Source organism: Sphaeramia orbicularis, chromosome 24 (genome assembly GCF_902148855.1).
Source record: "Sphaeramia orbicularis chromosome 24, fSphaOr1.1, whole genome shotgun sequence".
Classification (NCBI taxonomy): domain Eukaryota; kingdom Metazoa; phylum Chordata; class Actinopteri; order Kurtiformes; family Apogonidae; genus Sphaeramia; species Sphaeramia orbicularis.
Genome location: NC_043979.1, coordinates 31523012 through 31548420, shown reverse-complemented (window position 1 = coordinate 31548420; position 25409 = coordinate 31523012). Strand labels below are relative to the sequence as shown.

Sequence of the window (25409 nt, the reverse complement as noted above, 5' to 3'; positions counted from 1 at the left end):
AACTGAAAAAAAAACTGACTTTTTAAGCTAAGATATCAATAACTGAACACAAAAATATTCAACTTCAACCACTGTCATTGATCCAACTCCATGGGTTTTACTGGTGAATTAATGTTGTAGAAGATGACGGTGTTTCCACGTTCACTACGGAGCCTCTGAACATCCAAATGAGTCAGATCTGATGACTATGAAACAGCATTTTACACAAATTATTTAAATGTTTTGATAGAATTTGTGGATCAGAAGTTATTAAACATTTTAAATCAAAAGATGATTTTGGTAACCTGTTCCTGTTTGGGTCTTTATAAGTTAAACTAAAATGATTTTGACACCCTTGATTTTAAATATCTCAGCATCAATTCTGTATTCCACAAATTCATCACACGAGCTGGGTTGGAACCTTTAGTGGGCTGGTTTTGGGCTGTGGACCATATGTTTGATATCCCTGATGTAGTGCTTTATGAGGCACATATTATCTATGTCTATCACTCTTGATAGTGAATTCAATTATAATTATTTATTAAAGCAGCATATGATTTTCAGCACACATTTTTTTTCAAATTTGTAAAACCTGAGTGGTAGCCTAATTATCACTAATCCATTAGTCTTTCTGTGCTTATGCATCTGAATCATTTCCCACACGGTGAACAACTTTGAAGATGACTCCATGAAAAACACAGTCCACTTGTTTACATAGCAAATCAAAACGTCACTTGGGCCTTTTTGGAGACTTTGTCACAAAGTGCATTGTGGGAATGGGAATTCCACTCAGCAGCAATTTTGCTGTCTCTTCGTGACCACCTTTGACTTCATCCACCGATTATACTCATTCCAAGAACCCTGGTGGACCGTATAATTTTATGTTGTAGCGATCTATGGTTTTCTTGCTGAATCTGTGAGAAACCGCTTTCGCTTCCCATGATGCACTTTGCGACGAAGTTTCCGAAAAGACCCGAGTGACATTTCAGTTACTGTGTTTATGATAGAGTGATATTTGAAGTTGCTCACCATGAGGGGAGTGATTCAGGTGTGTGAGCATGGAAAGACTAAAGCAGGGGTGTAAACTCATTTTAGTTCAGGGGCCACATTCACCCCAATATGATCTCAAGTGGGCCGGACCAGTACAATAATACGTGTGAAAAAAGTCAAATTACATTATGATAATGTTTATATCTGCATCGTTTCCTTAAAAATCTGAAATAACGTGAACAACTTGAAATGTCTTAAGAAAAACAAGTGCAGTTTTAACAATATTCTGCATCAGTTTATCAGTTTATCATTTACACATGTGCATTACAACTTACATTCTAATTACAAATACTCATAATATTTATAAAATTGCATTTACTTTCCTCAAGACACTTCACGTTGTTCATATTTCTTCAGGTTGTAAAAGGATAGTTTGTCAACGTAAACATTTTCATGTAATTTTACTTTTTTTTTTTTTTTTACACTAAAACAAAGATAAAATCCACAGTTGTCATTTTTTATAGGTTATTATGACAGTATTTTTCTGGTCTGACCCAAGTGAGATCTAATTGGTTTATATATGTATGCATGGAACCGGAAATAAAATGATTTTTACACTGATTGTTAATATCTTCAGCATAATTTTTGCATTTCACAAATTCAGCCTACAGGCCAGATTGGATCCTTTGGCGGGCCGGATTTGGCCCCCGGGCCCCATGTTTGACACCTGTGGACTGAAGGATTAGTGATAATTAGGCTATCACTAGGGTTTTACAAATTTGAAAAGTAAATTTGTGATGAAAGTCATACGCTGCTTTAAGCATTTCATTTTGGCCATGATGAACAACATGCCAGCGCCATAAAACCTAAAGAGCGAGGAGAGTCCATTAAACACAGTGTGACCTCTACCAGACAGCAGAGGTGAATGAGACTCTGAGGGGGGACATGTTGTATAACCTTGGTCTCACCTCTGGTCCCAGCACAGCGGTGCTGTCACTGGGAATGTCCTCCTCACAGCCTTTGTTGAGGTAGCTCTCTGTGTCCTGGTCCACACTGGCCTCGCTGGAGCACTGTGGGCTGTCACAGCGCTGTGGAGGCGACCCCCTCCTCGTCCCGCGGTCTGAACGGGACCGAGAGGTTGCGGACACCGTCTTGCCTTCGTCGTGGTACGGGGGAGGCTGGAGCTCATTGAGGGAAGAGTCTTTCTTTATCCTCTGGATGCTGTTGGCTGTGTTCACACAGACACAGGGGGGTAATGTGATATAAAGAGTGTGCTTCATGTTACTGGAGACATACTGTGTCCTCAAAAGATACTCATTACACACGCAACATACAGTCTGGCACTGAGTGAGGTTAACCTCCTAAACTGTAGGGTGACCTAAACAGAGGCCAAGGTAAAAGAAACAAGAAAAACTCCACGTGCAAATGAAGTTCACATGGAGAATTTGGTCAGATTTTATAGGGAAACCAAACATTTGGGAAGTAAACATGAATAAAACTACGGTAAATCAGGAAATGGATACATAACTGTTTCTAATATTTGTTTTTGTGCTAAATAAATGAATGTTTCTTTTAACCCTCTGGTATCCCGTCCAGCAAGACCTGAAGTAAACACCAAGTGTGCATTTTTCGCACACTTGTGGAATAATGTCAAAAAAAATTTCATACAGTTTGTTTTGAATTCTTTTACACTTTTTTCTATTTCATCAACTTGAGCTGTAAATAAAAATACCAAATGCTCAACAATTGTCACATTTTTTAACCCTTTAAATGCCGTGTTTGTAATATAAACAAACCATTTTTTTTTATTCAAAAAAACAAAAAAACAACAACATTTTTTTCAATATACTACATAAAAAGGGGATCACATGTTATTTGATTTTTGCAGCCTGACATATGTCAATGATTAACAGCAGCATTGGTTAATTTGCATTATTATTTTTGGCGCTAGGTCAAATGTTCAAAAATACTAGCATCTGTCACCAAGTGTAAAATGCACACCTATAAATCAAGCTATTGAATATTATATATTGATTTATTTTTTTTGCTCTAATTTGATTTTATTTTTGTAAATCAAGGTCAGCCCTAATCATACATATCAAATGGAAGAAATAGTACGTTTTTGGCACACTTGGGAGACAGATGCCAGTCTTGTAATTTTCTTTTGTTTACAATGTGCAAATTTTAGTTGGTGGCCAGAATTTTAAAGATCATACAAAAATGAACAACTTTTGAATTCTAACCTTATTTAAATTGTGAAAAATAATATGAAGTTTTTTTAAAAACGAAGTGCAAAGTGTGCCTAAAACGCGCACCTGGATACCGGAGGGTTAAATGAAAGGTGAAAAAAGGCTCCAGTTTGTCCAACATCTATACACTGCTCCTACATGTTTCTTCACTGAAATTTCCAGTAATTCATAGTCGGGTTTTCAGCCAATTTTTGATATCTGAGTCAAAGAGTCTAGAAGCAAAAGGCGAAACTTGATGCTGTTTTGGACATTACATTTCACTCCTTATCAAGTAACAGTATCGACAAAAAGATTAGAGGAACATGATGAATCTGCGGTGCTTTGTGAGGAGGGTTTTCAGTCCAAAATGGAAGAGAAGTGTCTCTGTTGCTTCATGATTCTTTTGCCAAGGAATGATATATTAACTGCTTTGTCTGAGTCGTAGATGGTTATGTGATCCTCCTGTTTGTCTCTCAACAAGGTCACACACACAAAAAACTACAGCACTGATTTTCATGAAAGCTGGTGGAAATAAAACATGGGCTAGATTACAGAGCAGATACTTGAAAAACAGTGGATTCTGGGATTGTTTTTTATTTTATTTTAACTGAGCACTGGAGAGTCTTGGGCTGAACTGTATTAAATAAAATTGACCAATGGACCAAACTGAGGCCTTATTGTGACAAAAAAATGAGGAAAACAGGAATCGTCATTTGTGGTTTGTTTGTGTGTAATGAGAGAAAGAGTGGACTAAGGACCATGAGGGAGTTAAATGAGCTGTTAAACATTCCAGCAATTAAAATGTTTTGTTAAATTTAATTATTTCATTTTAACTGAACACTGGAGAGTCTTGGGCTGAACTGTATCTGGTAAAATTGACCAATGGACCAAACTGAGGCCTTATTGTGACTTTATTCAACAAATGTACAAAAGCAAAACAATTCATCTTAAAAATAATTACCAATCGATGACCTTGAAAAACTTTGATTTTCATATATTACTCCTCTGTTTTGTATTGCACTGGAAAGTCTATGTTTATATGATGATATTCACGCAACAAAGATTCCCAAATTATTCCTTTTTTTCCCCCTCTTTCTTTCTTTCTTTGAGCAATAATGACACCCCTTTTTCTTAAAAAAAAGAGAGAGAGAGAGAGAGAGAGAATAGTGTACTTTGTGTCAGTGATGTCGTGTGGAATATGTTGTGAGACTGTTTGGAATAAAAATTGGAATTAAAAATAAAAATAATAATAATTACCAATTGGTGATAACAGTCAGTTAAAATAACCAGTAAAAGACAAAAAAAGGAGGAAAACAGGGGTCGTCATTTGTGCTTTGTTTGTGTATAATAAGAGAAAGAGTGGACTAACCTCCTGAGACCCAGGAAATGTCAGCAAAGTAAAAGCTTTTTTTTTGTTTTTTATTAAATAAATGCCTATATTGGAAACATCATGATGCAACAGTTTTTTTCAGATGCACTTTTTAAAATTTTTAAGGAATGTCCTTTGTGGTGGACAGTTTTCTTTTCTTTTTTTTTTGTATAAAGTTGTGAAACTCTTGTCTACAAATGTGGACAGAAAACCCATAGCTGGGTCTTAGGAGGTTAAAGGAGTAGTTAAAAATCCAGCAATTAAAATATATATTATATTCTATTATGTTTCCATATAATAGGGGATTGTGCATTGTGCATTAACCCATAAAGTTCCAGTGCTACTTTTGTGTCAGTTTCCAAATTAAATTTTCTCTATATCTAACCTTTCTCAAGTGATGTATCACTATTTATTATAATATTATCCTCTGTATTTTGCATTTTTGTCAGTATAAATCAGGTGTTTTCCAATATTTAATTCACTAATCATGTAGATGTTCATAAAAGCTCAGATTAAAGTTGAGGGTTATTATAGCAAAAACAGAGAAAACTGAAGAAAAAGTGACTTTTTCAGTTAAATATATCATTAATTGAACATAAACTCAGTGTCTCCATTCACTGTCATTGATCCAACTCCATGGGTTTTCTGCTGAATCAATGTTGAAGAAGATGACAGTGTTTCCATGGTAACTACGGAGCCTCTGAACATCCAAATGGGTCATATCTGATGACCATGAAAAGGTGACAAACTGTATTTTACACCAATTATTTCCATGTGTTGATAGGATTAGTGGATCAACAGGTATTAAACAGTTTATGTCAGTAGATGCTTTTGGTTCATGATGAATGTTTGGGCCTTTAAGGGTTAAAATGGTCCTTGTCAGTGTTTTAGAATCACAGAATATGCTGCATATTAATGTGTATGCTACATCTTACTGCTGTAGGTGTTTAACCTCCTAAGACCCAAGAAATGTCAGCAAAGTACAAGCTTTTTTTTTTTTTTTTTTTTTTTTAATTAAATAAATGCTTACATTGGAAACATCATGATGCAACAGTTTTTTTTAAGATGCACTTTTTAAATTTTTTATGGAATGTCCTTTGTGGTGGACAGTTTTCTTTTCTTTTTTTTTTTGTATAAAGTTGTGAAACCACAAACGTGGACAGAAAACCCATAGCTGGGTCTTAGGAGGTTAAATGAGTTGTTAAAAAACCAGCAATTAAAATGTATATTATATTCTATTATGTTTCCATATAATAGGGGATTGTAGCTTTAGTGTTAGAACATGCTGAAGTAATTTTTCAGCATGATGGATTTTGCATATTGTACTCAAGTATTTTTCCATATGGTTCCATACTGATAGAACCCTGTCCACAGTAGCTAGCGTTGTTTCTGTAAATACTCGTATAACTCCATTGTCGGTTTCATGTGCGGACTCTCACCCCGTTCACTGGAGGCCTCGCTGCTGTAGCCTCCCTGCTCCGTGGACTGTTTTCTGCTCCACACCGAGGCTGAGCTTTGTTGGGCCCCAGACTCAGGGCCTTTGTCCTCCTCACTGTCTGATAAAACCCCCTCTGGATGCAACACAAACAAAACTCTACTTCAGACATCACATTTATCTGACAAACGGTTGAACATGCAGTAATTCTGACACTCAGCACTCCAGAAAGTTCAAGTGTGAGAATAGAAGAGATTTGAAGATTGTGAAGAACCAGCAGAAGAGATCCATGACAGAGAAGCAGCACACCCTCTAACCTTGGTTGCCTTTCTTTTTCTTTTTGCTTTTCTTGCCTTTTTCCTTCTTCTTCTTCTCCACATCTGAGGCTTTTTCCTCTTTCTTCACGCTCTCTTTTGCATCTTTCCCTTTAGTCTTCTTCTTCTTGTCTGACTTTTTCTTTTTCTTCTTTGAGGACGATCTCGAAAGCTCGTCATCTTCCTCATCGTCTCCGTCTTTCTCCTGGCTTTCTTCCTTCTTCTCTTCCTCCTCCTCCTCTTCCTCCTCCTGTTCTTCCTCCTCTTTTTGCTTCTTCTGTTTTGATAACCTTTCGCTTTCAGATGAACGACTAGTTTCATTGCAGTCGTCGCTCATACGCTGAGCTGCTGATTGGTTTCCATCTTGTGGGCTACTTTCTGTTTCCTCTTCTTCCGCCTCCTCTTCTTGCTCTTCATCTTGAGCTTCCTTCTTCATCTTCTGAGACTTGGCTTCTCTCTCCAGTCTCTTCTCTCTTCTCTCCTTTCTCTTCTGCTCTCTTTGCTCCTCCAACTCCTTCTCCTCCTTCTTCCTCTTCTCTTCCTCTGCTAACTCGGCTTCTGTCTTTTTAACTCGCCAGCATCCATCCCTCCATTCCCACTCCAGCTGGCTCTGGGCGTACTCTGCTTCAGTGGTGTCATTGGATTGGTTGGACGCGTTAGTCACTTCTGTGTCTAGACTTATTTGCCAAATGCTTTTGCTTCTGGCCTTTCCTTCCGGCGCCGGCTGAGACTGACCGGGTTCCTGGCCGGCGCTGCTGGTCGTTGCGTTGTCGCCCTCTTTCTCATCCTGCACCTTGTTGATGATGGTGGTGACCTGCTCTGTCAATTGGTCGCTCACAGTGTAAGTGACATCGCTGACGGTGTTGGCCAGGTCGTCCACGCGACTGCTGACCGAGTCCAAGATGGAGGAAATGTTGACAGATGGGAGGTTCTGCTGGAAGCTCTTGAAGAAGGCCATCTCGCAGCCGGGAATCCGTCAACCAAGCTGACCACTAGATTAGCTCATCAGAGGCACTGACATGGACATGTGGTTGTTAGCAGGGTGTAGCGCCAGCTTCGCAGCATGCACTGACACAAATAACCAGATTATATAAAGATTATAATACAAGCTTTGCAAAACAAGATCTCTCACATTGTTTCATACACTGTAAAAAATGACTGTAGAATTAACACCAAAAAGTTGTAAAATTGCAACATAAATAAACTGTAAGTGACAATACAATGCAAAGTTGTTTATTTGAAAAGATTTTTGTGTGAACGATTAAATCAAATATAGCTGTGGTTTTCAAAGGAAGCGTATGTGAACAAAACCAGATTTGCATGTAGAAATTATGTATTTATATTGTTTTTAGAAAATAAAACTGTAAATTGAAATACAATGTGGTGCTGTTTAAATTGCAAGACCATAATGTTGAAATAACGGCATAATTGCTTTTTATATATATATATATATATATATATATATATATATATATATATATATATATATATATATAAAAAGCAATTATGCTTTATATATATATATATATATATATATATATATATTTATATATATATATATATATATATATATATATATATATATATATATATATATATATATAAAAGTTATAAAAAAAGTAAACATTTAACAATGTAACATTTTAAATTTGTAAATTAATGGTTTTGTAGAGTTGGTAGAGCAGCTTGTCCAATAACCAAAAGGTTGGTGGTTCCGATCCTGGCTCTGACTGTCCATATGTCCAAGTGTCCATGGAAGACATTAAACCCTAAATTGCTCCCAGTTGGACCTGGTGGTTTTGGAAAGCGCTTTGGACACCATGAAGGTGGAGAAAATGTGCTAAATAAGTGCAGTCCATTCACCATTTAAATCCAGTGTTAAATCTACATGTTTAAAATGTTAAATCTACATGTTTAAACTGTTAAATCTACATGTTTAAAATGTTAAATCTACATGTTTAAACTGTTAAATCTACATGTTTAAAATGTTAAATCTACATGTTTAAAATGTTAAATCTACATGTTTAAAATGTTAAATCTACATGTTTAAAATGTTAAATCTACATGTTTAAAATGTTAAATCTACATGTTTAAACTGTTAAATCTACATGTTTAAAATATTAAATCTACATGTTTAAAATGTTAAATCTACATGTTTAAAATATTAAATCTACATGTTTAAAATGTTAAATCTGCATGTTTAAACTGTTAAATCTACATGTTTAAAATGTTAAATCTGCATGTTTAAAATGTTAAATCTGCATGTTTAAACTGTTAAATCTACATGTTTAAAATGTTAAATCTGCATGTTTAAAATGTTAAATCTGCATGTTTAAACTGTTAAATCTACATGTTTAAAATGTTAAATCTGCATGTTTAAAATGTTAAATCTGCATGTTTAAAATGTTAAATCTGCATGTTTAAACTGTTAAATCTACATGTTTAAAATGTTAAATCTGCATGTTTAAAATGTTAAATCTGCATGTTTAAACTGTTAAATCTACATGTTTAAAATGTTAAATCTGCATGTTTAAAATGTTAAATCTACATGTTTAAAATGTTAAATCTGCATGTTTAAACTGTTAAATCTACATGTTTAAAATATTAAATCTACATGTTTAAAATGTTAAATCTACATGTTTAAAATATTAAATCTACATGTTTAAAATGTTAAATCTGCATGTTTAAAATGTTAAATCTACATGTTTAAAATATTAAATCTACATGTTTAAAATGTTAAATCTGCATGTTTAAAATGTTAAACCTACATGTTTAAAATGTTAAATCTGCATGTTTAAAATGTTAAATCTACATGTTACTCTGCAAATATGTTTACAGTTGGAGGTGTTTTTTACAGTATTGTTCTGGAAACCACAGCTGCCATTTTTTGGCAAACAACAGGATTTTTTTTTACAGTGTAGTCAGTGTTTTGTTCTGTAAAGCTTGATGTTCACATTACAGTACAATTTTTGAAAACATCTGCAGTAACCAGCCCTTAACTGCGATGGTGGACCTCAACATTTTTGCAAAACAATCATTCATCAGTGCAAGACAAGAGCGGATCATTCTCTCTCGTTTTATTCTATAAAGAATAAGCAATCATCTCTGAGTGTGGGGGAGGAACTAACTTCTTCAGACAATGGACTGTGATGTGCAATTTTCATCAAAAGCAGAAGTACATCACATCAAACAGTCACAGATTAGAGTATGTGTCTGATAATGTGTGGTAGTCACCTCTGTTTTATAGAAATGTGTCTATTGTCTATATTGTGATGGTTAAAGTTGTTCTCTTTGCACAGCTGCTGGATGAATGCTTATTTAAAAAAAAAAAACAGACGATGCTTTGATGAAGGCTTGTTTGCAGAAATGCGTCATAAGAACTGAAAACAGCGACCTGAAGCTGTCGTGTAGAGACGTTCTAATTTCTGCTATCTTGATCACTCTTGGTGGTTGTCATTGAAGAACGCCACAGTTTTAAATAAGAAAAACTTTATTTGATTTGTATGGAAAATGTACATTCATATCACTCTAAATGTTAAGTTGATTCATTTTTCATTTTTTTCTGTGAGTGTTTATTACCCCGCCCCCTGAAGGAGAAGCAAGGGGTATTGTTTTTGGTGTGGTTTGTTTCTTTGTTTGTTAACGCTCTAGCAGCAATACTGTTGGGTGAATTCATACCAAAATTGGGTTTATATATCGCCAGTGACCCAGAATAGATCTCATTACATTTTGGGAACAATACATTAAAGTTAAAATTTTTTATGAATTTTTCAAATCTTTTTTTTTTTTTTCCAATTTTCGTATAATGGGTGAAATTTGAAATGTCTGTGGCAGCGAAACTGTTGCTTGAATTCATACCAAATTGGGTTTATAGATTGCCAGTGACCCAAAATAAATGTCATTATATTTTGGGAAAAATAGGTCAAAGTTTAAATTTTTTATGAATTTTTAATTTTTTTTTTTTTTTCCCATTTTATTGTAATGGGCAACATTTCAAATGTCTGTAGCAGCAGAACTATCGGTTGAATTCAAACCAAATTGGGTTTATAGATTACCAGTGACCCAAAATAGATGTGATTACATTTTGGGAAAAGTAGGTCAAAGTTCAAATTTTTAATGAATTTTTTACATCTTTTTTTTTCTCTCATTTACTTATAATGGGCTAGATTTCACATGTCTATCAAAACATAAATTTTGTTTCAATTTACTTCAAACTTGGCACATATATAGAGGCCTTTGATATGCTGACATCAGCACACGCATAGACATGATGATATCAGCTGGATCGATGCCAAAATAAGCTACAATAAGTGCGAGGGGTGGGGTTTGTTGTGCCTGGCACCACCTGGTTTTGTTTCATACTTTTTGAAGTTACTGAAGTCTATACGTGCATATGGTAGAATTTGACAACAAAGCAGGCTCATTATTTAAAACTATTATTAGTGTCCATAAAAATATGTTTTGGGTGATTTTAATTATGTGGACAAAAATACTAGAGCATGTCACACCTACAGCTTGTACAAATATCTGAAATATTATGGTGATAAAAATGCTTGTGTCAGTCGTTAAATCTTTTTTTCTTTTACATTTTACATTGAAGGCTGATTTTTCTTCCTGAGTGTGTGAGAGGTGAAGAAACTAGATAGTTACTTGCGGCTTAAAATGATAATTCATGATCAGAACGTGATAAATATTTCAGAAACTTAAAGGTTTAAAACAATTCTACTGAACAAAAACATTGAGTGCAAACAAATTCTGAAGCATTCTTTAAGTATAGGTGAAAAGCCAAACAAAATTAACCATAAATGCAAAACTAAAAATGTTTAACCCTTTCATGCATGAACTGTGAGAACCTTAGTCAAGATTTCTTTCTTCAGTGTTTTTATTCCTCCTTAGGCATGAAAAAAACAATGCGATCGAGTTTTTTTTTTCCTATAGAGTTATAAAAATATCCATGCATTTAATTTTTGAAGTAAAGAAACATATGTTTAAAACCCAATATCAGAAAGTGATATGAAAACAATGAAATAAAAACATTTTTAATGCTGCTAATCTGATGTCTTCTCACATTTTAACATATTCTAATGCTAGTAATTACTCACTTCATGGAGATAATATGAAAAAAAAAAACTTCTTGTCTAACAAATAACAATTGATTTGCACTCAAACATGTTAGTGCAGATTAGGTTGATCAAGAACAGCAAAGTTACAGTAATGGTATGAATGTCAGTGTACGGGATGGTGCGTAAGTGTTCACTGTGTTGGCTGATATGGAACTAAAACATAAAAACCCCATGAATATATAAGAGAACCGCTGGAGAATAACTGTCCACTGGAGTGGCCTATGCATGAAAGGGTTAAATCATCTTACAATATGCAGTTCAGGTCTTGACAAATAATTTCAATGTGTTCCAATACTTTTGTCTATATAGTTTTTTTGTGCTAATGAAAAGCAAACAAATCACAGTCTTCTGTAAGTGAATGCTGGCACTGAATTTTAAATGAATATTAAATAAGTTTCATACCTGGTTTGTTGTTCTTATAGTCACTGAGATGTGACAGACTGCTTGGACTCTCCACTGACAGCTTGTTACTGAGGTAAAGAAAAAACAGAGCCATCAACGCCATGAAGGCTGCAATGGAAGACAGGACACCCAGAAGCTCAGGAGAGACTGAAGAGGAAAGTATGGGGGGGGGGGGGAGGAAAGAAAAAGGAAAGGAAGACAGAGAAAACCAAAAATTAGACACAGACTATGGTGGTTAATAGACAAAATAATAAATAATCCAAAAAAAAAAAAAAAAAGATGAAGCATCAAAGCATTCAGATACTAAAAAAAGACCTAAATGCACTTTTCATCACTGCAAATAATTACAGATATTAGACGTCTTATTTGAGGAATAGAAACCCCCTCCCGTTTTGTCAGGGGAGCATTAGCGATTGCACTTTTCCACTTCAAAGCCATGCCAGATACAATCTACAGCCGTGTATGTAGGCCAACCATAACTATGCAGCCCAGTCTGTGCTGATGTTCTATTTTTATGAGAGCCTCAAAGGGACTGTATCCAACTGAAACATGGATCCAGTAAAAAAAAAAGAAAGAAAAAAACAATGAAACCACACCGGGATGGCGCTTAATAGACTATAAACACAGACACACCGCAACATAATAACTAGAGAAGAGGTAAAGTCAGTGGAGAATGAGGCGTGAATGCCATTTCCAGACCAAAAACGTCTCAGTGGAAAGGGCAGCTTGTAAATATAAGCCCACCGCAGGCAACAGGGGCTGATATAAGAGCTTGGAATGTTCTATATAAGTACCCAAGGCACATAATAGAGCTATAGCACTGTTTTTTGATCCAGGAACTATAGTGGTATTATTAAATTGAAGCCCATATTTGGCCAGAAATACAAATCTTAAAGTCCTGATGCAGAGGTGATGTGAGGACTCCATTGAGGTGTGTAGCGCCACATTATGTCATAATAATGCAATATGTAGGAATGTAATAATTTTTCACTTCATTATGTAATAACGCCATATTTTGTAATAACATACTGTAATTTGTAATAAAATTCTTGAACTTGGAAGCCATTCTGGTCTTACATAACTATGACTGCCAGTCAGCAGGGTGACAGCTGAACTACTTCCCTCTAGTATTTATTTATTTATTTATTTATTTATTCTTCTTAAAAACTTCCACACTTTGTAACATTTTTGATTCTTTTCATGTATGTACAGAAGCCCTGTTTGTTAACATTAAGCAGCATTGTATGATTGTCATGTACCAAGAGAAAACTCCAATAAAAACTTGAATTACAAAAAAAAAAAAAAAAAAAAAAACAATTCTTGAACGCAAACTTGAGAAGTTTAGATTCTCAACTGCGGGTTCTAGTGATGTTTTCAACAAAACCTTCATAGAGTATCTCATTAGTATTTCATTTATTATATTTGTAAATCCAGCAGTGGTCATGTGTTGTTTATATATATGTATACATATATATATATATATATATATATATATATATGTATATACACATACATATATAGATAGATATAGATATAGATATAGATATAGATATAGATATAGATATAGATATATCTTTGTGCTTTGTTTTATTTTGTTTTAGATCCTAATTGTGGGTGGGAAGGGATAATGGTTAATTATGGTGCATTCATTCATGTTGTTGTTCTCAATATAGACAACTTCCTATTACCTTTCAACTAGAACACCTGGAAACATTGTACATGTCAGATAGTGCTATGTATGTATGAAAAATCCAATAAAAAGATTCATTAAAAAAAAATTTTTTAAATTCTTTAACACATTTTGTAATAAACTTCAATTAAGGCATCAGTTGAAATGCTTTTTCATTGGTTTATTACAAAATGCACCAAATTATTTTTTTTTAAAAAGTGCCACACCTGCATTTTGTAATAACTGTTGCAATATGTAATAATGTAATAATTTTTCACCTCATTATGTAATATTGCTGCATTTTATAATAAAATTCTTGAACACATTTTGTGATAAACCTTGCCGCATTTTCTTCAGTGACAATGACAGTGACTGAAATGAACATTTTTATCATGATCGTTCAGTATACAGGCAGAAAAAATTATTAGACCACCCTTGTTTTCTTCAATTTCTTGTTCATTTTAATGCCTGGTACAACTTAACATACATTTGTTTGGACAAATATAATGATAACAACAAAAATAGCTCATAAGAATTTAATTTCAGAGCTGAGATCTATCTATTTTCCATGGTTTTCTTGATAATAACTAAAATCACCTCAGTTCTTACATCAGTATCAATGGCATTGTACTGACAAAAACAGTGCTTTTAGGCATTCCATGTTTTCTTTTCTGTCTGTTTTAGTCACATGATACACACAAGAGTTAGTACTTGTTTGCATAACCATTGTTTTTGATGACTATTGATGGTCTAATAATTGTTTCTGTGACTGTATGTGTGATTTGGTCCTCTGTTTTTGTCCATATTGTGTAACTGCTTCAGTTTTTTTTTTTTTGTTTGTTTTTTTGTTTTTTTTTTTTAATGTAATATAGAGGAACACATACAATGACGTATGTCGTTTTAGTTGTGCCTAATCCAGGGGTTTCCAACCTTTTTTGGCTTGTGACCCCATTTTAACATCACAATGGAGACATTTTTTTTTAAAAATTTATCTATTTTTGATCATGTAATATTTTGCTACACTATGTTGCAAAAAAACATTAATTTTAGACATTTAGTCTATATAATGTATATCCTTATGGACGGAGGCAGAAAAGCCAGGTGTAGATTACTGCACAAAGTGAGAATTTTATTTTCCTTGGTCAGGATATGTACAGTCAGTCCAGCTTGGATTTACAAGGCTGACAATTAATACTGAAAAAACAATAACTCAAACTATGAATTATGAAAGAACTGCAGCATCTGAAACCGACCACAATGAACATTTGAAAGATAAACAGAACCACAGTGCTTCAGTTTCAGCTTCACAGTTTGTCATGTCTTTTATGTATTGGGATTGTCTCTCTAAACTCACCATATATTCTTTTGTTAATAATTTTTTTTTTTTAATTTAGAAATTTCAGGCAACCCCATTTGAATTCCAAGCGACCCCATGTGGGGTCCTGACCCCAAGGTTGAAAAACACTGGCCTAATCTTTGGATTATTAAAAAAAAATATGGTGATTTTCAGGACATGTAGCAGCATGTGGTATGTGACTGATGCTTTTTCCTTTGGCAAACATCATATTTTCTAGTAAACTTGTCTAAAATGTAAAAACCTGCAACTTGCAGAGAAAGACAGCAAAAACCTCCAGACCCCAGACTTATTATGGACAGACTTGTTTCACCATGGCAACAGGCAGAGACCACTGCAGCCTGACAACTAGTGCTGCCTACCGCATACAACTAAAACCATGAATGCTAAACTCCCAAGAATGGCAAAAGAGAAGTCGGAGAGAGATAAGAGAGCGACATGGCAGCAGAGGCTTACCTTCTCTAAATGAAGATCCACTTTAAAAGCCAGCTGTACCCAAAAAGCATTAATTCTGCCGCTATATAGAGAGTAAATGGTCTAAGACGGAGGGGGAAAAAAAAAACAAAGTTGTCGCTGCTCTAAAGTAATCCGGCAGGCAGTAAATCCCATACACTTAGTCAGGTCCAGCACTTGTCAGGCTTACGTATCAGTCGTGTCTGCTGACGGCTCTGGTGATTGAGCAGAATGACCTCTACGTCCATGGAGCACAGCGGCCGCCTGTCCAAATGAACAGCTTATGGCCCCGTGCCCTACCGTGTGATGACACTTCATACATGGGCCTGCTCTGTAAATGTCAACGAGAGCTGAATAATTTAGACACCTGAGGTTATCTGATCTCTCCTGTCAATGTACACTGGAAGTGGAATGTTGGCAGACCAGCCTTTGAACCACCTCACCCCGCTATCCGACCATTTACTCCCATAATTCTCAAGGATAACATTTGTCATGGTAATAGAGTCGAATAAAGGGGATATTCCGTCTTTCTCTCTTTTTTACAATTTGTCTGTCTCTGCAGAATAAACAAGGAGAAATAACCGCATAAATCTGCTTGTGAACTCGAGCAGAACGCAGCACAGTGAACTCAGCCTCAGGATTCAACCTGCTATTTTTTCTTTTTTCAGGTAATGACTGACTAACAAACATGAAAGCGCAGCCACTGAACCATTCAATGTGAAAACAGCGAATGAATAATAACCGTAGAGAAACAGGAGCTTTTTTTTGACATGGTGTTTTTCTCAAATAAAAATGAGGAGAACAAATGATTAATTATTGAATTAGAAGTTCCCCCTCATCAGTGTTAATAGTAATTCACACATTCATATAATGACACGGGATGTTTAACCCATAAAGACCCAGTGCTGCTTTTGTGACAATTCCCAAATTAATTTTTTTCTAGCTTTAACCATTCTTACGGGATTTATTATAATATTATTCTCTTTATTTTGCATTTTTCCTGTGAAAACCAGGTATTGTCTCTAGCTTTAACCATTCTTAAGGGATTTATCACCATTTATTATATTATTCTCTTTACTTTGTCTTTTTCCAGTGAAAATCAGGTATGTTCTTTAGCTTTAACCATTCTTGAGGGATTTATTATAATATTATTCTCTTTATTTTGCATTTTTCCTGTGAAAACCAGGTATTGTCTCTAGCTTTAACCATTCTTAAGGGATTTATCACCATTTATTATATTATTCTCTTTACTTTGTCTTTTTCCAGTGAAAATCAGGTATGTTCTTTAGCTTTAACCATTCTTGAGGGATTTATTATAATATTATTCTCTTTATTTTGCATTTTTCCAGTGAAAACCAGTTATTTTCTCTAGCTTTAACCATTCTTAAGAGATTTATCACCGTTTATCATAATGTTATTCTCTTTATTTTGCATTTTTCCAGTGAAAATTAGGTATTTTCTCTAGCTTTAACCATTCTTAAGGGATTTATTATAATATTATTCTCTTTATTTTGCATTTTTCCAGTGAAAACCTGCTATTTTCTCTAGCTTTAACCATTCTTAAGGGATTTATCACCATTCATTCTTAATATTATTCTCTTTATTTTGCATTTTTCCAGTAAAAATCTGGAATTTTCTCTAGCTTTACCCATTTTTAAGAGATTTGTCACCATTTATCATATATCATTCTCTTTATTTTGCATTTTTCCAGTGAAAATCAGGTATTTTCTTTAGCTTTAACCATTCTTAAGGGATTTATTATAATATTATTCTCTTTATTTTGCATTTTTCCAGTGAAAACCAGTTATTTTCTCTAGCTTTAACCATTCTTAAGAGGTTTATCACCATTCATCATAATATTATTCTCTTTATTTTGCATTTTTCTGGTAAAAATCTGCAATTTTCTCTAGCTTTATCCATTTTTAAGAGATTTGTCACCATTTATCATAATATTATTATCTTCATTTTGCATTTTTCTAGTGAAAATCAGGTATTTTCTCTAGCTTTAACCATTCTTAAGAGATTTATCACCATTTATCATATATTATAGTCTTTAGTTTGTATTTTTCCTGTGAAAATCAGGTATTTTCCGACATTTAATTCACCAATCATGTACTTTAATCATCATACTGAGATTACATTTGAGGATTTATTATATAAAAAACAGAGAAAACTTAAGACAAAGCGACTTTTTCACTAAAATATATCATAAACTGATCATAAACAAAATGTCTCCAACCACTGTCACTGATCCAACTCCACAGGTTTTACTGGTAAATTAATGTTGTAGAAGATGACAGTGTTTCCACGGCAACTACAGACCCTCTGAATATCCAAATGATGGCCATGGAAAGATGAATAACTGTATTTTACACGAATTATTTACATGGGCTGACAGGATTAGTGGATCCAAAGTTATTATTAAATATTTTAGAGCAGTAGATGCTTTTGGACAGCAGTGGATATTTGGGGCCTTATATTTTAAACTGTACTGTACATTTAAGTGACTTGCAGTTTAGAGGGCAGGGTTGTTTAAAAAGAAGGTAGGCAATCTGAAAATGTTGCTTACACATGGGCCTGTGATACGAAACAAAACCCCCACACTGAATAAATCATGAACACACAGCTGCCTTCTTTTGCTGAAGTGAACTAAAACTTGATATGCCATGCATTATTGACATGCAGACATTATGCTTTCTAAAGTCTATATAAAGACACTTTCTATACAGCAAATTTCTAGGCAAAAGAGGGGAAAAAAAGCACTAAATATTTGGACGCTGGAATCTTTTAAAGTGATTCAGCGGAGTACAGCCAAGCAAGAAGTCATGCAGCCAAACACAGAGAAAAGAAAAAAACAGAAACACAGTCAAAAATGCACTAATATTGTAAAAAAAATTTTAAAAAATTTAAAAAAAATGCTCGGTTGTAACAAAGCTTCACCTCGTCTGGCACAGATGAGCTCATGAACACCACAGTTCCTCCCCCCTCCTGGGAAAACAGAGACAGATGAAAAGCCGGGTTAAAATATGATTTCACGTACAGCAGAAACATATGCTCCGTCGTCAGGTTAGAGGATCTGACAGACGCTGGTGCCAGTAAATAAACTGGAACCAGCTGGACTCCATTACATGGTTTAACTCTGTAATTAAACTAACATGAGGAGAGTTGGAGAAGAGAGAGATGGAGACTTAGAGAGACATTTATTTTATTGTTATTATTATTATTATTACATAACCTGATTCTTATTATACATCGGTTATAATAATCCTCCTGAGGCTTCAGTTTATGAAGGTACTGACATATCACACATTCACACACCCACAGACACATTCACACTTTCTCCTTTGAGGCTCAACACTTCCCCATTTAATTGTTTCCTTATCTACACTCTAACCTCGTCACAGGTTAGAAAACCTACACCACAACTGTCACAACAATATTTTCCTCCCACAAAGTCCTCTCACTGAATTGAAAATGCACCATTACGCTTCACATCAGTGAGTGGACGTTGGAAGTAGGGATGTAACGATTATCGGTATAACGATAAACCGGGGTAAAATTCCCGACGGTTAATATTACTGTTTAAATTCTAATTATCATGATAACCATGTTTGATTACTGCACTTTGCAAGACAGAGAGAGACAGAGAGAGAGAAAGAGAGACAGACCCAGTCCAAGTGCACAGAGAGAGATAGAATATCTATCTATTTATCTATCTATCCGTGAAAAGGAAACTAAAACAACTCAAACTTGATATGGAAAATGGTCAAACAATGGCCATAAGGTGCCATCTTTAATGCACATTTGTATGTTTGATGTTTACATGTTAATATTTGAATGTTTCTGCCAACAGAAAGTACATTGTGCCTATTATTTTATTAGTTTGTTTGTTTGTTTTTTTCAAAATACAGCGCGGTTAAATTATTTCAATGTGTGTATAAGTACTTTTTGAACATTTTAAGCAAATTTCAACAATACCGCGATAATAATGATAACCGTGATAATTTTAGTCACAATAACCCTGATATGAAATTTTCATATTGTGACATCCCTAGTTGGAAGTGGCCTGAGGAAATGAGTCAATGCCAATGAAAAGAGAAAACTCTCAGCTTGTTTTCTGTCACAGCAGCAGCAGCAGGAGCAGCAGCAGCAGCAGATTCTCCAGATCAATTCACTTAGTGGTAGAGAAACTCTGATGGGTATTCTTGTAGAAATAAATAGATTGCATAATGTAGCAGCTGGAAAAACAGTGATTACTTTAAAAACTGAAAGTAACCTTGGAGAGGAAGCATGCCCTCACTTATAAAACATCTGTTAGGAAACAAGTTCTGCTTCTACAGGATGGATGTTGGTGTGTAAAACGGCAAGAAATAAGAGTACACACAACCATGAAAGTCACTTCACTTACAAGAAAAAAAAAGTATGCCAGCACTCGAGAGCTGATTTTAGCCCAGAAAAACAAACTAAATCAGATTTACGGGGATTTCTTTCTTTTGGAAACCTGATTGCGGCATTTAAGTAAAAACATTTAGTAATACCGTGTTTCCCAAACGTATGGTTGTGATTCACAGAGCTGCTTTTATTACCCCGCCCCCCAAAGGAGAGGCAAGGGGTAGTGTTTTTAGTTCAGTTTGTTTGTTTGTTACCTACGCCAAGGAGATCATGTTTTTGTCAGCGTTGGTTTGTCTGTTCATCTGTCTGTCTGTTTGTCTGTCTGTGTGCAAGATAAGTCAAAAAGTTATGGACAGATTTGGATGAAAATTTCAGGAAATGTTGATACTGGCACAAGGAACAAATGATTACATTTTGGCGGTGATCGGGGGGGGGGGGGGGGGGGGCATGGGGGCCCACTGATCTGCCTTGCACTTTTAATGGGCAAAATTTCAAATGTCTATAGCAGCAAAACTACAGGTTGAATTCACACCAAATTGGGTTTATAGATTACCAGTGACCCAGAACAGATCTCATTATATTTTGGGAAAAGTAGGTGAAAGTTCAAATTTTTTATGAATTTTTAAAATCTTTTTTCTCCCCATTTACTTATAATGGGCAAAATTTCAAATGTCTGTAGCAGCAAAACTGTCTGTTGAATTCATACCAAATTTGGTTTATAGATTGCCAGTGACCCAGAAGAAATGTGATTATATTTTGGGAAAAGTAGGTCAAAGTTCAATTTTTTTTAAATAAATTTTCAATTTTTTTTTTTCTTCTCCCATTTACTTATAATCGGCGAAATTTCACATGTCTATAAAAACATCAAATTTGTTTCAATTTACTTCAAACTTAGCACATATATATAGAGGCAACTGATATGCTGACATCAGCACATGCATAGACATGATGACATCAGCTGGATTGATCCCAAAATAAGCTAAAATACGTGCGAGGGGTGGGGTTTGTTTTGCCTTGAACCACTTATTTTTTAAATGGAATGTCCTTTGCAATTGACAGCATTTATTTTTTAAGTAAAACTGTCAAACTTTTGTCCCCTGCAGAGGACAAAAACACATTGCTGGGTCTCAGGAGGTTAACTTAAGACACAAATGTATGAATCTTCTTAAAATTACAAAGTTATAATGACTTGTATATGTTATATAATGACATTCTAACATCACTAGTCTACAAGTAAAAAAGCCTCCAGAATAAAAGTGGTGAAAGTTTACTAAGTTTGAGTCCCTAATAAAGAACAGTAAGTAAAAAATGGTGGTTGACTGTAGTTTCCAAGATACAGCCTTAGGTCAAAATGTGAAATTCTGTGAAGTAATGATGAAATAATAAAGACATGTTTGTCTCAGAGCTACCAGATCTACTTTAAAACACTGTCTGCACATTATAATACATTCACTTTTTAGGTTCTTTCTAGTGGAAGATGTATTCATCTATTGTATAAATATATATGTGTGTAATAGCACTTTAACATATACATTGAAAACATCGGCTAACCAGCACTTTTGTCATTTATTTTCTAATTCATCTAAACAAGTTTTTAGCAGGTTTAATCTCCAAAGCAGATCATTTCTTTAAAAAAAAACAAAAAAACTTAAAGAGGTGATGTAAATTCTGTAGTGACTTCCATTATGATATTATTCCATAGAATAGATATGTCCTCCACAAAGCTTCAATCTGAATGATGTAACAGCAAAACAGCTAAAATTTCAACACTTTTTATAACTATGACAAAGTTTCTCATATTTAAGGGACAGCTGCTGATTCTAATTCTACCACAGCATTATCTAATTATTATAACCTAAGCTATAATTGTATGAATCTTATTAATAATACAAAGTCAGAATACTTATTATAGGTTCTGTGATGATTTTGTAACATTTATGTTGGATTTATTCATCTATTGTATAAATATATATAGTTGTGAATGTGTGTGTGTGTGTGTGTGTAATAGCACTTTATCATATACATTAAAAACATCAGCTAACCAGTACTTTAGTCATTTGTTTTCCATTTCATCTTAGTAAGTTTTAGCATGTTTCTTAAAAAAAAAAAAAAGTTTTATCTTAACTCATAAAGACCCAAACATCCACCAGTGACCAAAAGCATCTACTAATCTAAAATGTTTAATAACTTTAGAGCCACTAATCCTATCAATACATGTAAATAATTGGTATAAAATACAGTTTGTCATCTTTTCATGGTCATCAGATTTGACCCATTTGGATGTTGAGAGGCTCTGTAGTTACCATGGAAACACTATCATCTTTTACAACATTGATTCACCAGTAAAACCCATGCAGTTGGATCGATGAGAGTGGATGTACACACCTGGATTATGTTCAGTTAATGATATATTTTACTGAAAAGTCACTTTTTCTCAAGTTTTCTCTGTTTTTGATATGATAACTCTCAAACGTAATCTCAGCATGATGATTAAAGTACATGATTAAAAAAGTAAATTTAGCAAAATATCAGACTTTCACCAAAAAAAATGCCAAATGGAGAGGATAATATTATGAAGAAATGGTGATAAATCACTTAAGAAAGGTTAAATAGCGAGAAAAATGTATTTGGGAATTGACACATAAGTAGCACTGGGTCTTTATGGGTTAAAGAGGTGATGTAAATTCTGTAGTGACTTTCAATATGATATGATTCCATAAAATAGATATGTCCTCCACAAAGCTTCGATCTGCATGATGTAACAACAAAACAGCCAAAACTTCAACACTTTTTATAACTATGACAAAGACTTGCATGTTTAAGAAACAGCTGCTGATTCTAATTCTACCACTGCATTATCTAATTATTATAACCTAAGCTATAATTGTATGAATCTTATTGACCCTTTCATGCATGAATTATGAGAGCCTTAGTTGAGTTTTTGTTTTTTGTTTTTTTTTTAATTCCTCCTTAGGCATGAAAAAAACAATGAGATTGTGGTTTTTTTCATAGATTTACAAAAATATCTACCCAGCAACACCATGAATTTTACTCTTGAAGCAAAGAAACATGTATTTAAAACCCAATATGATAAAGTGATATGAAAACAGTGAAATTCAAATCTAGAAATGTATTGAATTCCAAGGCCTTGCATTTAATCTGTTACTCATTGATTGTTCCCTATATAACTTACTGTGTGGAATTGTGGGGATCCACCTTCAAAACCACTATAAATTCAATAATAAAACTGCAAAAACGAGCTATACGTATTTTCAATAAGGCTGATTATTATGCTCACACGGAGCCACTTTTTCTAAATTCTTATGTGATGAAATTTTATGATCTCTTTTATTATAAAATAATGCAAGTTATGTTCAGAGCAAAATCAAAAATGCTCCCTGACCCAATACAGAGGTTCTTTTCAATTCAGGACATTCCATATAATCTCAGAGGTGTTTGCAAATTTACTGTACAAAAAGCTAAAAAAAAAAAAAAAAGTATGAAAAGGAGATGTGTGTCCATTATTGGAGTTAAATTTTGGAATGATTCCAACATAAATTTAAAAACATGTAATTCTTTTTTGGTTTTTAAGAAAATGGTTTGTAAAGCTATTTTTGAAGCTTATAAATGTGATTAATTATCTGTTGTTGTTGTTGTTGTTTCTTTGGAGGTTGGTAGCCTAAAAAGTTGTAATATAGGATAGGCCTTGATAAGCAGTCTGCTTCTGCCTATACCTTTTCAGTCATTATTCAACACATTATTCAACACAAGACTCTTGATTTTGTGATTCTGTGATTCTTTTTCTTTCCTTTGCATGAAATGTCAATACTGTGTACAATATTTGGTGTTGTCATGACTGAATAAACTACTACTACTACTACTTATTAGCAAATGAAACCATATTTAATGCAGCTAATCTTATGTTTCCTCACATTTTAACATATTGTAATACTAGTTATTATTCACTTCATGGAGATAATATGCAAAAAAATAACAATTAACAACTGATTTTCACTCTAGAGCCAATCAAGAACAGCAAAGTTACAGTAATGGTATGAATTGCAGTTTATGAGATGATGCATAAGCGTCCACTGTGTTGGCTGATATGGAACTAAAACAACTAAACCCATGAATATACAAGAGAACAGCTGGAGAATAACTGTCCACTGTGACCACAATGCATGAAAGGGTTAATACACTAGTCAACATTTGCTAGGGATCAGGACTATAACTTTGCTATATTCGGGGGTGTAATTCTGGAAACTTGAAAATTTACTTTCCCAGTGGAGTACAGCCTGCGGATGTGGATGGTGGCCACACACATTACTGACATCACACCGTATGTGTTTCAGAACATTCTGAATGGTTTCAGTGAAAACAAAATTGGAAGAGTAATTGTTGTGAACTCTGATTTCTAGGGTTGTATCACCCTTTTGCCAGAAAGTGCAATAAAAATGTATGTTTTTTTTACCTTTTGGTCCATTTTTCTTTACATGACTAGCCAAAGTACACACATAATATATGAAGTCACCCAAAATATTATACAACATCAATTATTGTGCAAATATAAAACTGATCCCTAGCAAATGTTGACTAGTATAATACAAAGTCAGAATACATATTATGGTTCTGTGAGGATTTTGTAACATTCATTCATTTTTTCTTGACGTGGTGATGCAAATTCTGTCATGACTTCCATTATGATATTATTCCATAGAACAGATATGTCTACAAAGCTTTGCCCTGCAGGATGCAACAAAGCAGACAAAACTTTAACAAATGCACTAAATTGCACTGTTGATAGTCTGAACCACTGCACGCATCCTTTTCCATATTGCATGTGATAAAAAAAAATAAAAAAAAAAAACGCTCTTGGAGAAGACTGTGTATCAACAACGCTGCACGCACGGCTGCACGTGACGTGACACAATAGGGATGCTGTCCAGAATGGGACGGGATACAGCACGCGCCAGTCTGCAGCGCATCCTTTTTGCATCCACTGTTCACAGATCAGCTCCGGTCACTTTCACTCAAACCTCCAAGAGGCACTTATCTGTCCGCATGTAGGCGATTATATTCCCTGCACACACTCAGATTATGAGGGGGGATATCAGCAACACGTGAGGTGATAACAATTGAACAGATGGAGAGTCATATTTACATGGAACCAAAGGTGGATGAGCTGAAATGTGGGTTTGGGATCGATAAGATGAAATATTCATGGCAACTATAAGCGCCATGTGACCGTTACAACTGCAGCGTAAACCACAGAAATACTCGAATCAATTCTTATTTTTAGATGAGACTCGGTCAGTCAAAGCACCAGAAGTGTCCGTTTCCACTTCAACATCACCACACGCGGCTGTAAACGTACGCGCGCATCCCACGGAGGGGATCATAACATTCCTGCATCAGTGCGGGTGTCAGCATCAGCATCAGCACCAGCATCAGCATCAGCACCACTGATGCCGCTGTCCCAGCTCCGGAACACTGCGGTACTCTCGACGTGCTTTGAAAGGAGGGAAAAAAAAAAAAAAAAACACTGGATAAAAATAAAACAACTGAGCGACCATGAATGAAACGGGATTTATAAACCGCGTTCTCATTCTGTCCCCTTGGCAAAGTTTTACACGAGTCCCGCAGGACACCTGAGACCGAGTAGGGCTACTTACCGTCAATCGCCATGATGCTCCGTCCCGGA

At 34.7% G+C, this 25409-nt stretch overlaps 2 protein-coding genes across 2 annotated transcripts in view; both read right to left on the bottom strand.

Annotated features, from left to right (window-relative positions):
• LOC115414927 (synaptotagmin-14-like) overlaps nt 1–11967 on the bottom strand; it is a 27648-nt gene extending 15681 nt beyond the window's left edge. The window contains exons 1-4 of the mRNA XM_030128287.1: nt 11841–11967; nt 6319–7329; nt 6006–6137; nt 1938–2197 (exon numbers count right to left, since the gene is read on the bottom strand). Coding sequence (XP_029984147.1) covers nt 1938–2197; nt 6006–6137; nt 6319–7273 — 1347 coding nt within the window. The 5' untranslated portion in view covers nt 7274–7329; nt 11841–11967. The remainder of the gene's footprint in view (nt 1–1937; nt 2198–6005; nt 6138–6318; nt 7330–11840) is intronic.
• Nucleotides 11733–25409, bottom strand: LOC115414928 (synaptotagmin-14-like). Its single transcript, XM_030128288.1, has 3 exons — nt 25381–25409; nt 18257–18304; nt 11733–11987 (listed from the first exon to the last, which is right to left on the bottom strand). The coding sequence occupies exons 1-3, from the start codon at nt 25391–25393 to the stop codon at nt 11824–11826; spliced, it is 225 nt and encodes a 74-aa protein (XP_029984148.1). The 5' UTR covers nt 25394–25409; the 3' UTR covers nt 11733–11823.